Source organism: Kwoniella shandongensis, chromosome 13, assembly GCF_008629635.2.
Source record: "Kwoniella shandongensis chromosome 13, complete sequence".
NCBI lineage: Eukaryota > Fungi > Basidiomycota > Tremellomycetes > Tremellales > Cryptococcaceae > Kwoniella > Kwoniella shandongensis.
Window position 1 is genome coordinate 556,814 of NC_089299.1, and position 14,017 is coordinate 570,830.

The following is a 14,017-nucleotide window of genomic DNA, read 5'->3' on the forward strand; positions in this document are numbered from 1 at the left end:
GCACAGCGCTCTGTCATCATCGAAGAACAAAGTATTGTCGGCATATACGAGCAACTGCACGATGAATCAAACGGGGTACCGCGGTGTACGGCGCCGTATTAGCCGGATCGTCCATCGCTCGGCGAATTATCGGGGCCTCCGAATCAGAATATCAAGATATCCACCTGGTCATTCTTGGCTTCCAACATAACGTCCTCGTATCGTACAAGACATCTTATGCAGTCCATAACATCGATGAACACAATCACATCCTCACATCATAGTCGTCCAAGATCAATCTGAAAGATGAGCTCGAACAAGATCCTCAACGTCGCCGTGTTAGGTTGTGGAGAAGTCGCGCAAGTCGCTCATGTAAGTGGATGAATCTTGGTCCATTCCATGTTCGCTGTGTTCCATTTGGAGAGTTGTGATCTTCTGTAAGGACAGTAGCTCACTGGCGTCTTTCGCATTGACAGATACCAAACCTACTCGTCGCTTCTGACAAATTCAAAATCACTGCGCTCTGCGATGTTTCTGTCAAGTCTGTTGAGCTGTGTGGGGAGAGATTTGGTATTCCCAATCGATTCACCTCGGTGTGAGTGACGACCTTCCCGAAACCAATCATGTATCCGCCGTTACAGCCGCATGTATAACACGAACTGATCCCTATCACAGCACCGAGATGCTGTCCTCCTCTATCCCCATCGACCTAGTTTTCATCCTTACAGCGGACCAATACCATGCAGAACACATCATCCTCTGCGCCGCCGCCCGAAAACACATCATGATCGAAAAACCTATGGCTCAGACTCTTGCCGAATACGATGCGGTGGAAGAAGCACGAGTGAGGAATGGGGTTGTCATCTTTGTAGGGTATATGAGGAGGTATGCGACGGCGTTGGAGAGGATGAAAGAGGAGATCAAGGGGAAGGAGATAAAGTACGTGAGAGTTAGGGATATCATTGGGAATGTGAGTTGGACATTTCTCGTCTAGGCTGAATTCGACGTCAACTAGTATGGATGGCACGCAATTTGATACTTGAGCTAATTTGCTATCGCTCATCGCCCGTGATGCTGACTATCGTCGTCTTTTGCAGAACAAGTACTTCACCTCTCAATCCGGTATGAATCAACGATATTTCACCGATTTCCCACCTTCGGCATCAACCGACCTCAACGCCCGTCGGCGCTCCAACCTAATCACCAACCTCGGCTCTGAAGAAGCAGCCTTCTCCGATCCGAGGAACATGCATTCATGGTCTCTCCTTCACAGTCTGGGAAGTCATGACTTGTCTGCTATGAGGGACCTGTTGGGGATGCCGGAGAAGTGCGTTGTGGCAACGAGGAGCGATGATGGAAAAGGAGAAAGTTGGTGGTGGACAGCTTTGTTTCAGTACAAAGGGTTCAAGACTTACTACGAGGTCAGTCAAAGCTGTCACTCATACGGCTGCGGCGTGATAGCGCTAGGTCGCAGTGGGAACCTTAGGCCACCGACACTGAGTTACGTTGTTCCCCGTGTAGATGGCAATAGACGAGGTAGCAGTCTTCGACGCTCATATCGAAGTGTACACCAACGACTCGAGAGTCAAGATCCAGTACGACACGTGAGTTGGTCAAATACTCTTGGACGCCAAGCTTTTGCAGCGCCAATGCAACTGCTGTCCTCAAGTCGTTGTATAACCTTTCGCTGACGATTTGTCTCCTTCCCAGGCCATACGTCAAAGGTCTCCCTATCAAATTGACAATCCAAAAACAACTCCCATCTGGCGATTTCTCCGAGCAAGTCATCCGTCCTACCTATGTCGATCCCTACACTCTCGAACTACCCCTGATATACGACGCGATTGTTAACGGGACAGAATACAAGACTACACCGTTGGACGCGAAGAATGATACGATCATCGTGAAGATGATCATGGACGCTTTGGTGGATTAGATTGTTCCAGAAGTAATGTAGCCACAACACAATCTATGCATCCGACACCAAAAAGGATATTGTATGATTCTAAAGCCACTCGACACTGGAAGATAAAGGATTGATTAGCACCCGGTGATTTCGAGAAGAGTGATTCAAGAACTCACGTTCCTGGAGGTTTTGAGGTAATGTCGTACACGACTCTGTTGACACCCTTGACCTATAATGACGTCCGACATCAGTCTTCATTCCGCAGCGCCATTTAAGGGCAACAGCATCTTTACTCACCTCGTTTGTGATTCTCGAAGAGATCTTCTTCAAGACTTGAGGAGGGAAGACGAACCAATCGGCCGTCATGAAGTCCTCCGTGCTGACCGCTCGAAGAGCGACCACCTGGTCGTATGTCCTCGCGTCACCAGCAACACCGACCGCCTTCACCGGCAAGAGAGCGACGAAAGCCTGACTGATCTGGTCGTAAAGACCGGCAGCTCGGACTTCCTCAATGTAGATGTCGTCGGCGTGCTGGAGGATCTTGATTTGGTCTCGGGTGACCTCACCAAGAATTCGGATGGCGAGACCAGGTCCAGGGAAGGGGTGTCGTCCAACAAGATGAGCGGGGATATCGAGGAGTCGACCGAGAGCTCGGACTTCGTCTGTGAGGGGAAGCAAGATCGTGATCAGTAAGAAGACGGATAAATCATAGACAAGGGGCGACCAGACTCACCCTTGAACAACTCTCTCAATGGCTCGATCAACTTCAACTTCATGTTGTCCAGAAGACCACCGACGTTGTGGTGAGTCTTGATGGTAGCGCTGGGTCCCTTGAAGGAGATACTCTCAATGACGTCCGGGTAGAGAGTTCCTTGCAACAACCACTCGATCTTTCCCTTGGCCTCTCCACCCTTCTCCTCGAGCTCCTTCTCAGCAGCAGCCTCGATCTTGAGAGCTTCAGCTTCGAACACCTCGATGAAAGTGTTTCCGATGATCTTTCGCTTGCGCTCAGGGTCTTCAATACCCGCCAGTCGGGAAAGGAAGAGCTCGGAAGCGTCAACGACAGTGAGGTTGACACCGAGGTCGACGGTAAGCATTTTGTGGACCTTGGCACCTTCGTCTTTTCGAAGGACACCGTTGTCAACCATGATAGCGTGGAATCTGCAAACGATATACGAGTCAGCGTTAGAGCGTGTATCTTCCAGTGAAGCATAGCCATGTCATAGCTCGTCGCTCCTGACTCACCGGTCACCAATCGCCTCGTGCATCAACTTGGCCGCGACAGTCGAGTCAACACCACCACTGACAGCACCGATAACCTGACCCTTCTCTCCACAGATCTTCCTGATTCTCGCAATCTCCTTGGGGATGAACGAGTCCATGCTCCATCCACCTTTGATCTCACAGACGTTCTTAACGAAAGCGGCAATAACCTCCTTGCCCTTGGGACTGTGGGAGACCTCGGGGTGGAACTGAACACCGTAGATGGGCTTAGACTCGTGGGCGATAGAGGTCCAAGGGGAAGTAGCGGTGGAGGCGATGGTAACAAAGTTGGGAGGAAGAGAAGTGAGCTGGTCGCCGTGGGACATCCAGACCTAGGAGGGGGGGCGATTGTAAGCACGGAAATTGATGAGATATCTTCGTCCCCGTTTGTCCATCACTCCTTCTACGCGACAGCAACAGCAACCAGCAGGACTCCGTTCCTGTCAGACTGATGTCCACGGTGTCCGGCAATCGGGGCATGACGTGCAGCCGAGATCGCCATCGGGCCTCACAGCGAAGCCCGGCAAATCTCGACAAGACGTTTCTGTCCAAAGTGTACACGACCATCTTCCCCTCGTCCCCTCCTCCCACCGGTCTCTTAATCGTCCTCACAACCCTCTTCCACCACTCTATTTCGCCTCAGTCTTTCGACTCACCTGCAAGCCACCACTCTCTTCCATCTCAATACCCTCGAACAACGCATCTTGGTGCTTCTTCCCGGTCTTCACAACCTCAATCTTCGCATATCCGTACTCTCTGTGGCTGTGCGCATCAACGCTTCCACCGTGGTATCGCGCAATCTCCTGGAGACCGTAGCAAATACCGAGGATAGGGACGCCGAGGTCGAATATTGCTGGGTCGACGTGGGGTGCGTCGGGCGAGTAGACGGAGTAAGGCGAGCCGGAGAGAATAACACCTGCGAGGGTAAAGGTATCATTCACGAGTCAGTCATTGCAAAGCGTCAGATGGTGTTGTTGTGTCTGAAATGTTTGAAGAATGATACACGAAGCACACGGCGAGTGAAGAAGGATGAAATGATGGGCGAGTAATAGGACTACATCCTTCAAAGGAGAATGGATCGCCCCAACCCACCTTTAGGCTTCCAGCTAAGCTCGGAAATCTTTTGTGTACAAGGCAACATCTCGCAATAGACCTGATACGGATCACCGCTGTCAGCCGTGTGCTATATCACTCTAAATGAATTCCCGCGATATGCTCACGTTGATCTCACGACATCTTCGTGTGATCAAGTGGGAGTACTACGATCCAGCCAAAGAATATCAGTTAGCCCAGCTCACGCAAGTGTTGTGGTGTACATAACAAGTTGAAAGAGGACTTACTTGGGATCCGAAATCGAGAATGAGGATGGTATCGTACAAACTGTGGATCTCTTCGGTAGCGGCCGCAGCGGCAGGAGTGGAGGAAGACATCGTGAATGAGGTATGTAAGAGTTTGAGGGGAAAGACGAAAGAGGATGTAGAAGAAGGAGAAGATGATGGTGATAAGGTGCAAAAGTCGCGAGTCGATCGTTTTTGGTGGTGAGTTTAGTATGGAAATTTTGTTGATTGCTGGTCTCGTTCAGGCACGCATCAATCGCATTCCCTCATTCTGCTATCTACTCTATCAGAATATGCTGCAAGCGAGGGTGGTATTATTATGCATGTTGTCACAGACTCAATGTCATGAAATCGAAGAACACGTTGCCATGGTATATGCATGCTATAAGCAAACACACCTCTTCCTCTACTGATTATAGCTATCTCCACCTTTCACTTGTAGTTTCTCTTCTTAGATGCAATTCCGCACATAGTCCTGCGCCACGTTACGCTCTGTTTTACTCGCTCAAGGCATCCGCGCTCAACCAGGCATTCAACATGGTCAAAGCTTCCACTGGCTTGTCATAAGGGACCATGTGTCCCGCTCCCGAGATTTTGAGCATCTGATCGAAAATAACCATATCAGCTTCATCCCTCACTCGACACCTCAAAAGGTACGTGTCACTCACAGTCAAGTTACCGGAAGTCTTGTACCTTCCTGCTTGTTTGCCGTTCACGGACCATTCTCCGAATTGAGCGGCGTTGTACGCCTCTTTGCCTGACCATTCAAGTTTCTCCATCCACCTTTCGTTGGCAAGGTGGTTACAGATGAAATCCTTAGTTCCGACATACTGAGCGAGAAGAAAAAGATGTTAGGCATGGTATTATCAACAACGCTATTCGCCAACCTACGTTTAAGATCCTGATACCTCGCTCGAGAAGCTGAGCAACGTAGAGCCAAGTCTGGCCCGTAGCGTCCTGAGACGCGCCAAAGGCCTGATTGACCTCGTTGCTACAGCTCGTAAAGTTGCCAACGGACTTGTCCACGCCAATCGCTGCTCGGACGTCGGGGAGGTCGAGGTATTTGTTGATCTTCTTGCTGTTTGGATCGATGAACCGTTAGTGAAGATGCCACAAGTCGTTCATGATGTGTGGATCCCACTTACGTGATAGGATAGCAGAGGGAGTCAGACAGCTCCTCGACCGAACAAGGCATGGTTATATCGTAAGGATTGACACCGGCGCGAATGAAACTCGACCCCAACGTCTCTTCGCAGTACTGATAAGCCATAGCACAGGCGGTGTAATCGTGAGACTCGATACAGCTCTTCTCAGTAAACTTGTGGCATTTCGGTACCTGTCGGGTAGGTTTTACGACTCAGCATTGCACTACCAATCACTCGGTAGATAGCAGAAGTGGAACTCACAGCTTGTGCCATGGCGACACAAGTTCCGATGTCCAATAAGGGCTGGTCCAATTCTTCGTTTGCAGCGCATTGCTGGATATCGTAACATCAGTATCACTAATCTGCGACATCGAGATATGAAAACAACTCACGAAATCGAAATACGATTCCGACAGGGTGACTTGGATCGGTTCAAGTCAGCAAAGCGCAACCAGAAACGAACGTGTCAACTCACAAAAGTCTGTTGCTCCGTTTCCGATCAAAACACTTTGCAAGTTGATAGGCTTCTTGCCTTCAGCGACGAGCGCCTTGTTGCCGTCCACGACAGCAGATGCGAACACGGGGAGGTATCGTCCCTGTTTACGTAGTCAGTGACATTCACAAGGACAAGAACCGCATGATGGATACATACACCGTAAGACTCGCCCGACATGTGGAATGGTCTGCCTTCAAACTCCTTGAAAGTCTCGAAGAACTGACAAGTAGTCGATTTATCAGTTCACGTCTCAGACAACCCTCAGCAACCGGGAAGAATGATAACTTACAATGGAGACGAAAGCTTGGACATCCACAGCAGCAGCCTCGGCAGTCCCGACAGCCTATTTACCGACGTTGTCAGCCCAAATTTGGGTTCAAGAGGTGTGATTTCACAAACCTGACCGCCCTTGGCGTGACTGAATCCTACTCCTATCGGTTCATCAAGGAAGAAGACGTTCGCCTACAGTTGCAGATGACGTTATCAGTATTGCTTGCCAGCCAACTCCACAAAGACATTCGGCGGACTCACCTTGTCGTTCCACGAGTACGGGTTGACTTGCGTATCGTTCAGAGTCTTTGGGTCGTCTTTCACACTGCATGGACCAAGTTCCATGAATAGACCGAGACTACTCGAACAACCGGGACCGCCTAAAAGGAGTGCGTCAGAGGATCAGCATCGTTGACTCCGCTCAAACGACGAACTACCCCGGAAGAAGTGGAACTAAAATAGGAACATGATGATGGCGGAGGACTGACCGTTGATCCACATGACGACAGGGTCTTCAGAAGGCTTCGATCGCGATTCGAAGAAGTAGAAGAAAAGGTCCTTGCCATAGCCTACGTCTAGGTAGCTGAGAGTGCGGGTCGTATAATCAGTATATGTATATTACAGGTGGGCTAAGCTGGATGACAACCTACCCAGAGTATGAACGGACATCGGGATCACACCATCCGGTGGTTGACTTGATTCTGACTCTGTGGTCCTGCACAGAACGGAATGGTCAGCTCAGAAGGTCTTTTATCCATAAGCAAGATGTCTATGTCTTCAGGAAACCGTCATCCCTGTTTCTTCCAACCCCGACACCCGCCTTCTTTGGCCAAGTACAAACCGCGACCATCGAAAGAGGGAGGAACATTGGAGATCTAACTCACCGGGAACTTCTTCGAAGTAAGAACTGTATACTCGTCCCCCGCTACACTCTGCAACTTGATATCATTCGCATATCCCAGACTGGTCCTAGCATTTCCCGAAGGGATCTGAGAATGGACAAACGAGTCTGCTACGTTGAGTGCGTCCTCTGCCGAAGATGGGAAGTGGGGGAGTTGGATCGCTTGTGCCAATAAAGCGAGGAGAGGCACGAGGGCAAGGAGGGAGGATCGCATCTTGACTGTGGATACGAAGTTGGTTTCTGACGTCGAGCAAGGTGTACAGTGTCAATACGCCTCGAATAGGAGAAGAGCCAGAACAGATCGAGATCACTGCTGGTGTTGTACTGAATTATATCTGAATACGAGTATATCACCACATGGGTCCTCACGGTCATCTCCGGTTACATTCACCTCCACATTTAAGGTAGCTTCGGTAGTACCAAACCCGTAAGTCCCGGCAGCGGCAAGTATCCAAAGAGTAAATCTGGTGAGGAGTATCAAACATGGTATCACATAATCACATAGTTAATATATATCCCGTAGGTTAATCGGGTTCACATAGCCATCATCTCCCTACTTCGCCGTCTTCCACATGTAACCCAGGAGACAAAGAGAAACGAAATTGAAATCTACAACACTCCGCATCTGACCTCAACTGTCCTGATAGACTGTTCACTACTCCTCCTCCGACTCTAATCTTGACGTTTTGTTTGAAGGTGAACAACATCCGTCTCTCCGACATACACAACCCATTATCCCGTATATCCATAAGTCTGATCGTGCGGAGTATATGGGTGTTGCGCTTGTTGACCGTAGCTTCCAAACCCTCTGTCGTCCGATCCGACATCGTGTTCTGTCGAATGCATTTGCATCTCAATCGGCAACTCAATGCCCATATCCATATCGTCCATCCCTGCGCCGGCTGCGTTGATCGCTTGTTGAACCATGTTCATGTCGACTGGTGTACCATCCGCATTTGATAAACCAGCAGCATCGATGTGCAGTTGACCATCGTCGGCCGTACCGCCGTTCGTGTTGTTCGTCTCGGTCTGCTGAGCAGTAGACGTAGAAGGTCCTGCTTGTGATTGGGGATCGAGGTGAGAGTACAAGGTCTGTGGTTGGGAGGGGTCGTGGTGTGATGATGATGGGTCGTAGTAAGACTGATCGCCTTGATGCTCGCTTCCGATATTTGAGACCATACTGAGATCGCCGTCGAACGCGTCCATCTTCTTGATGTTCCTTCTTCTACTTTGACCCTTGAACGCTTTCGCCTTCTTGGGAGGAGGGGCACCGTCGCTGATCCCCGGCTCGCTCATTGACACCTTGACGCTTGGGTGACCTTGAGCCAAGGCTAAAGCGGCAGCCTCCTTTCTGGCTGCGGTGGCAATCGCTTCATTCTCCTTCGCTGCATTCGCAATAGCTTCCTCCTGCTTCATTCCTCGACCTTGGAAACCACCATTCTCAAATCGCCACAGGTGGTTTTGTCTGATTCGCCAACCAGCAATACAGCCTTGGTTGAGCTTCTCGTAATACATATCGGCACCCTTTCGAGCGAGGTAAGTTCGCACTCGATGCGCAGAGCAACGACCCTCATCACCATCCCATTCGGAGGGGTAGTGTTTTCGAATCCAGTTGACGATATCGTTTGGTTTCTGCGAATGTTGTGGAAGGAATGCGGATGGGCGGGTAATAAGGAAGGGGTGATGATGATGATGAAATTGGAACGAGCAGGCAATGAGAACATGCTATCAGTATGGCTCCTTCTAAATGGATCTAACGTTGATGCCATGGCAAGTTCATGAAAGGCGTTTGCTCACCAAGGGCCAGTTGTCATTCCCATTTGAGAGCAATGCACGACCTAAAAATAAAGGATTAGTCAGCTCTCTTATTCAGTTGCATCCATCCATCCACAGAACTCACCAATAAAGAGATTAACACTAGCATTCGGTGGGGGCTAAGGAAATGCCACAAGTTAGTTGGATGAACACAAAAGAGCGATAAGGATGATCATTGCGGCAGTGCCACCGCTATCTATTGTTTATTTACACTTACAGGAGGCCAGTTGGGATTGGGTTGTGTCGCGTTGGGAGGAGCGATAGCTCTCATCAATTTGGCAGTTGGACTTCCTGGGATATCCATATCATCCGCTGCGTTCTCCAAAGCTTCGAGATCGATCCCTTCGTCTTTCGGTACTTGGAAGTCGGTCGGTCTGGGATCCGGCGCCGAAGCTATTGATTCGATAATACCCATCGTACCAGGTTCTCGAGGCGGTTGTTGTTCGACAGGTGATTTGTCGGCGTTGCTCGTGGAAGTACCGTTGTGATGGTCGGTGTGAGAAGATGGAGGAGGTGTAGGGCGATGATGAGGTGGGGCGGGGAGATCCATCAATTCGGGATCAATAACCGGGTCAGCTGAAGCAGATTGTCCAGCTTGAGATGGCGTGTTCTCGCCGGTAGCAGGAGCAGGGGTGAGTTCGGTATCGGTGACGACAGGCGCGGGAGTGCCCTCGGCGGGCTTCTCTTCTGACATGCTGGATGTTGGGTGGAGACGGAAGGAGAGGGAGGGTTATTGTCACACCGGGGAACGTGTGTCTAGCGGGGTATATTATAGTCGTAAGCCGCTCCTTTTCCCGTGTCGGCGTCGTGAAGCTGGCGTTTTGTGATATGCCGTCTGATCTCTCCGTGTGAATGTACTTTTGCGGCAAAAGTGAGGTGTATGAACGCTCGGAGGGTGGATGGTAGACGATGGATGTTGAATAACAATAATGAATGGGATGAGTAGTAGTAGTAGTGGTGGTGGTGGTTAGCAGGGTCTCACTGGCTTCGGAGATATGACAAATCGCCGGGAACAGTATGATTATGTAATCACATAGTCATAGAGATAGAACAGCAGCCGACGGATCTTTTCGGGGACACACTACTCATCACTCGCTTGACTTTTTCTACAACCATCGATACATTCATCCACAACATCATTCATATCGCCACCTGCTTTGATTAGTAACACCCACAACAACACTAACCCGTCACGATGAACCCAAGATCACTCACCGCCCCTCTCCGATCCATCACCCGATCGCTCCCTCTCCGACCTACCTCTAGTGCTGCTCCCATCGCATCACGACTCAGCGTCATCTCCAGACCTTACTCTGAATCATCAAAATCGAGCGAAGAGTCATTCCATGCTCAGGAAGATAAGAGAATAACAGAGTTGGAAGCGGCCAAGAAGGAGGCGGACAAGAAGGCGTCAGAGTTTGAGGAGCAGGTCAAGGAGCTCAAGGTGGGTTATAATCGGGTTATTACAAAGCAGGTTGTATGATTGATAGCTGACGAAATGTGTCCCCTTTTCCACACTCTGCACCTGTCTCTGACACGACTCCATTTGTCATGTACCGAAACTCTATCTCACGCCCACCCTTTCCCTTCGCCTTCTCCATCATTCTCACTCCCCCTTCATTGAAATCCACAGAAAGAGATGCAATATCTCCGAGCCGATATCCAAACTGCTACTCGACGAACAGCTGAAGAGAAAGCCAAAGCATCCGAATTCGCCATCACCTCTTTCGCCCGAGCTCTCCTTTCCACCGCCGAGAACCTCACCTCCGCACTGAAACATGTCCCTCACCCTATTCCAGCCGAGAACAAAGCTCTCGCCGACTTACATCAAGGTGTTGAACTCACTCACAAAGCTTTGTTGAAGACCTTCGAACAACATGGTGTCACCAGGGTCGACAAGCTCTTGGGAGAGCAGTTCGATCCTAATATGCACGAAGCGGTTTTCACTATCCCCAAAGAGGCCGCACCTCCAAAAAAGGACGGAGGCGTTCATGGTCCTGGTGAAATTATGGATGTCAGCAAGGAAGGTTGGATGATTGGAAATAGGGTCTTGAGACCAGCTCAAGTCGGTGTCGTCAACCCAGAGTAGACGCATACACTCCCACCCAGTAGATTAGAGGAAGGAGGAGAACAAGAATAGCATCATGGTACATCATAAAGGACTACAAGAGGAAGAACCCAAAACGACTACACATTCAAAACGGTGTATTAATTCTATATACAACACGTACCGCACAATCACTGCACGCTTATAGCTTTGGCATATGCATCACCACTTCTCGCTGCTCTCCTCCACACCCACATCCGATAGATGCATACACTAGATAATGATTAGATAGATATCTGTCCCTCCTTGACACCGCGGTGATCACCGCTCCCCCTCACCGTCGTCTTCTCCCACTCATCTCCTCTTCGAATTTGGCTCGCATAGATCTATCAATCTTCTGCACGTAATACCGTCCAGAGTCACCTTTCCATGATACCCAGTCCTTGTAGTAGACATGCTGGGACGAGCGAACGATAGCCGCAAAGCTGTCGCACTGTAAGATCGGTCAGATATGAGCTTACAACACTCATCTCGAGCTGACATCACTCACATTGTTCTCGTTCATCCTGAATCCTTCCGGGACAAACGGCTTGAGGCTAACGATCGTAGCGCCTTCCTTCAAGTCCAAGAACATGTTGGTCAAGTCGATGTTCAGAGACGAAGGGAACACCTCGTTGTTGACCAGCTAGAAGTAGCACTCTATCAGCTTACTGCCGTTGCTGTAAGCGTATGAGTATATAGCTAAGCTACTCACCACTACGTCCGCTTCACGAAGTCGTTTCGCAACGACTGGATGTACTCTGAAGTCCCCCTCGTGCACTTCGACCTCCAGATTCCCCTTCAAACCCCACATCGCCCATCGTCTTCGCACTTCCTGCACTTGGAGACGGGCACAATGGGCAGGGACCGGTAGAAGTTCGAATCCGTAGCTGTACAGGGAGTCAGCTTGCTCCTCGGTTTGCTCAAAACTCAGTCAACTGACCTGCGAGAACCGGCTTGAAGGGCTGTTTGTACTACGCAGTTACCGACTCCGCTACCGAGATCGACGCTGTGCACCAGATCAACGTCAGCACCAATCATGATACTCGGCGGGATGCGAGCTCACAAGACTGAATCGGGGCCAAGGTCCGTCTGCTGGATAACTTGGCTCATGAAGCTTGAACGATGTTAGCTAAGCGGTCCCCAAGGTATTTATGACTTTGCTCACTTGTGTCTCAACTCTCCATAGGCATCCTCCTTGCCCATGATGGCCCTAGCGACCTCATCAGGATGTTTCGGATGGTGCTATATAAGCATGTTGATCAGCAGCATTCGCGCAGCATGCGAGACGGAACCCACCTCCAGCTCGTTCGAGTATGGTCCAACAACTCGCGAATATGCCTGATCATGCACAGTCTCAACCAACAGCGACCACTCCCTAGCTTTCATGGCTCTACCCCTCGTCCGCAGCCACGTCTTCATGCTTCCATCCTTCTGCAATTCCTCCATCGCAGTATTGAACCTCTCCATCGCCCTGACGAAGCCCGGTCCATCCCGTCGATTCGGAGCAAGAGCTTTACGTAGAGCATCGCCGATCGTTTCGGAGGGTACGAGTGGACTAGGAGAAGAGCCAGCATCAGGTGGAGGTGTCGCAAGCGAGCCAGGATGTGGAGAAGCAAGACGGGACGGCACAGCAGATGGGGTCTCTGCGGGCTCGGCGAAGGCGTCGGAAAGGGAGCCGAAGATGTGTTGGTGAGACGGAGGTATATAATCTGCAACGCAATCCGTCAGCTAGAGGTTGAGAGAATCAACCGACGCTTAGCTCACGCTCGAGGATCAGTCGTAAAGCTGACCGGAGCTCGCTTATGGGATTGTACTCTCGATGCGAGATAGGAGTGAGCAAGATGAATCTGTGAACATTATGTCAGCCGTATGCTTCTCGCATTGAGGATGCAGAATCCGAGGAAGCCCACCTTTCTCTACAGCCCAAAGTTGGATACAGCAGTTCGACTGAAGGTAATGTCTCTCCGTTCTCGAAGCCAGGTTGTGGAAAGTCTACCATGATCCTCAGCCTGTCAGCGGTCATACCTGATAATGTCGCAGAAGTCCACTCACAAGCCTGGTACTTCTCCGAGTTCTTGGCTCCACCTTCCGGATTCCCTCCCGCCCATCCACCCATATTCCCCCTCACAACTTCTTCACAGCCCACAAACCCTACCCATCCTCTCCCCCATTCTCCCCGCATATCCACCTCATCCAGGCAAAATAACTCCCTTCCTGCACCCAGCTCCTCCTCACCTGGGAAAGGCGTCGCATTTGTACTGGTCCCTTGTCTGCGTCGTTTCGATTTCGGTTTAGGATCCAACGCGTCTTCAGAGGAAGAGGACGAAGAGGAAGCGCCAGAGTCAGAGTCGGATTCAGATTCGATTCGTTCAACTTTCGGTGCTTTCCGCTTGACTACTTTCGCAGCTAACAACGTCGAGGCTGACGGTGATCGAGCTGAAGGTGATGAGATCTTCGGTCGAGTTGGCGTAGCGGTAGGCTTCTTCAAAGATGAGGAAGAAGAGGAAGATGATCCAGGTCGTGACAAGGGAGAGTTACTAGTTGATCCACCATTCGAGCGTGGTACAGCTAAAAGACCACCATTCGTCGTCGTCGTCGAAGAAGAAGAAGAAGGTCGGTTCGGTGTCGATGGATTTGCTACCTTGGATATTGGTTTTCGAACAGCTACTTTTGAGACGATAGTCGTTTTAGGGGGTGGTTTACCGTTCTGGTCGCCGAAGAAGGATAACATCGTAAGATGTCCGTAGAAGAAAACAAGCAAGAAACAAACAAGTAACAAAAAGGCCACCTGAAGGAGGGAATCCCCTGTTCTATTG

General features: G+C 50.3%; 6 protein-coding genes across 6 annotated transcripts; 2 read left to right on the forward strand and 4 right to left on the reverse strand.

Moving 5' to 3' along the window:
• Window positions 1–285: 285 nt before the first annotated feature.
• Window positions 286–1,915, forward strand: CI109_106893 (uncharacterized protein; the record flags this gene model as incomplete). Its single annotated transcript, XM_032002042.1, has 6 exons — window positions 286–351; window positions 456–574; window positions 655–949; window positions 1,077–1,400; window positions 1,501–1,583; window positions 1,690–1,915. The coding sequence occupies 6 exons, from the start codon at window positions 286–288 to the stop codon at window positions 1,913–1,915; spliced, it is 1,113 nt and encodes a 370-aa protein (XP_031863599.1).
• A 142-nt stretch (window positions 1,916–2,057) lies between these two features.
• On the reverse strand, window positions 2,058–4,578 carry CI109_106894 (GMP synthase [glutamine-hydrolyzing]; the record flags this gene model as incomplete). The annotated part of the gene is made up of 8 exons (XM_032002041.2): window positions 2,058–2,114; window positions 2,183–2,547; window positions 2,619–3,046; window positions 3,131–3,480; window positions 3,805–4,064; window positions 4,241–4,301; window positions 4,369–4,407; window positions 4,489–4,578. The coding sequence occupies 8 exons, from the start codon at window positions 4,576–4,578 to the stop codon at window positions 2,058–2,060; spliced, it is 1,650 nt and encodes a 549-aa protein (XP_031863598.2).
• A 404-nt stretch (window positions 4,579–4,982) lies between these two features.
• On the reverse strand, window positions 4,983–7,511 carry CI109_106895 (uncharacterized protein; the record flags this gene model as incomplete). Its single annotated transcript, XM_032002040.1, has 14 exons — window positions 4,983–5,087; window positions 5,154–5,315; window positions 5,377–5,563; window positions 5,631–5,821; window positions 5,892–5,963; window positions 6,023–6,051; window positions 6,106–6,226; window positions 6,283–6,345; window positions 6,416–6,469; window positions 6,526–6,588; window positions 6,658–6,776; window positions 6,885–6,979; window positions 7,047–7,111; window positions 7,281–7,511. The coding sequence occupies 14 exons, from the start codon at window positions 7,509–7,511 to the stop codon at window positions 4,983–4,985; spliced, it is 1,557 nt and encodes a 518-aa protein (XP_031863597.1).
• Window positions 7,512–8,029: 518 nt separating this feature from the next.
• Window positions 8,030–9,806, reverse strand: CI109_106896 (uncharacterized protein; the record flags this gene model as incomplete). The annotated part of the gene is made up of 4 exons (XM_032002039.1): window positions 8,030–8,929; window positions 9,095–9,135; window positions 9,198–9,231; window positions 9,330–9,806. 4 exons carry the CDS (start codon window positions 9,804–9,806, stop codon window positions 8,030–8,032), a joined length of 1,452 nt encoding a protein of 483 aa, XP_031863596.1.
• A 501-nt stretch (window positions 9,807–10,307) lies between these two features.
• On the forward strand, window positions 10,308–11,201 carry CI109_106897 (uncharacterized protein; the record flags this gene model as incomplete). The annotated part of the gene is made up of 2 exons (XM_032002038.1): window positions 10,308–10,556; window positions 10,746–11,201. The coding sequence occupies 2 exons, from the start codon at window positions 10,308–10,310 to the stop codon at window positions 11,199–11,201; spliced, it is 705 nt and encodes a 234-aa protein (XP_031863595.1).
• Window positions 11,202–11,493: 292 nt separating this feature from the next.
• Window positions 11,494–13,932, reverse strand: CI109_106898 (uncharacterized protein; the record flags this gene model as incomplete). Its single annotated transcript, XM_032002037.1, has 10 exons — window positions 11,494–11,652; window positions 11,710–11,844; window positions 11,914–12,088; window positions 12,142–12,207; window positions 12,265–12,315; window positions 12,367–12,443; window positions 12,498–12,910; window positions 12,966–13,048; window positions 13,112–13,193; window positions 13,254–13,932. 10 exons carry the CDS (start codon window positions 13,930–13,932, stop codon window positions 11,494–11,496), a joined length of 1,920 nt encoding a protein of 639 aa, XP_031863594.1.
• Between the last annotated feature and the right edge of the window lie 85 nt (window positions 13,933–14,017).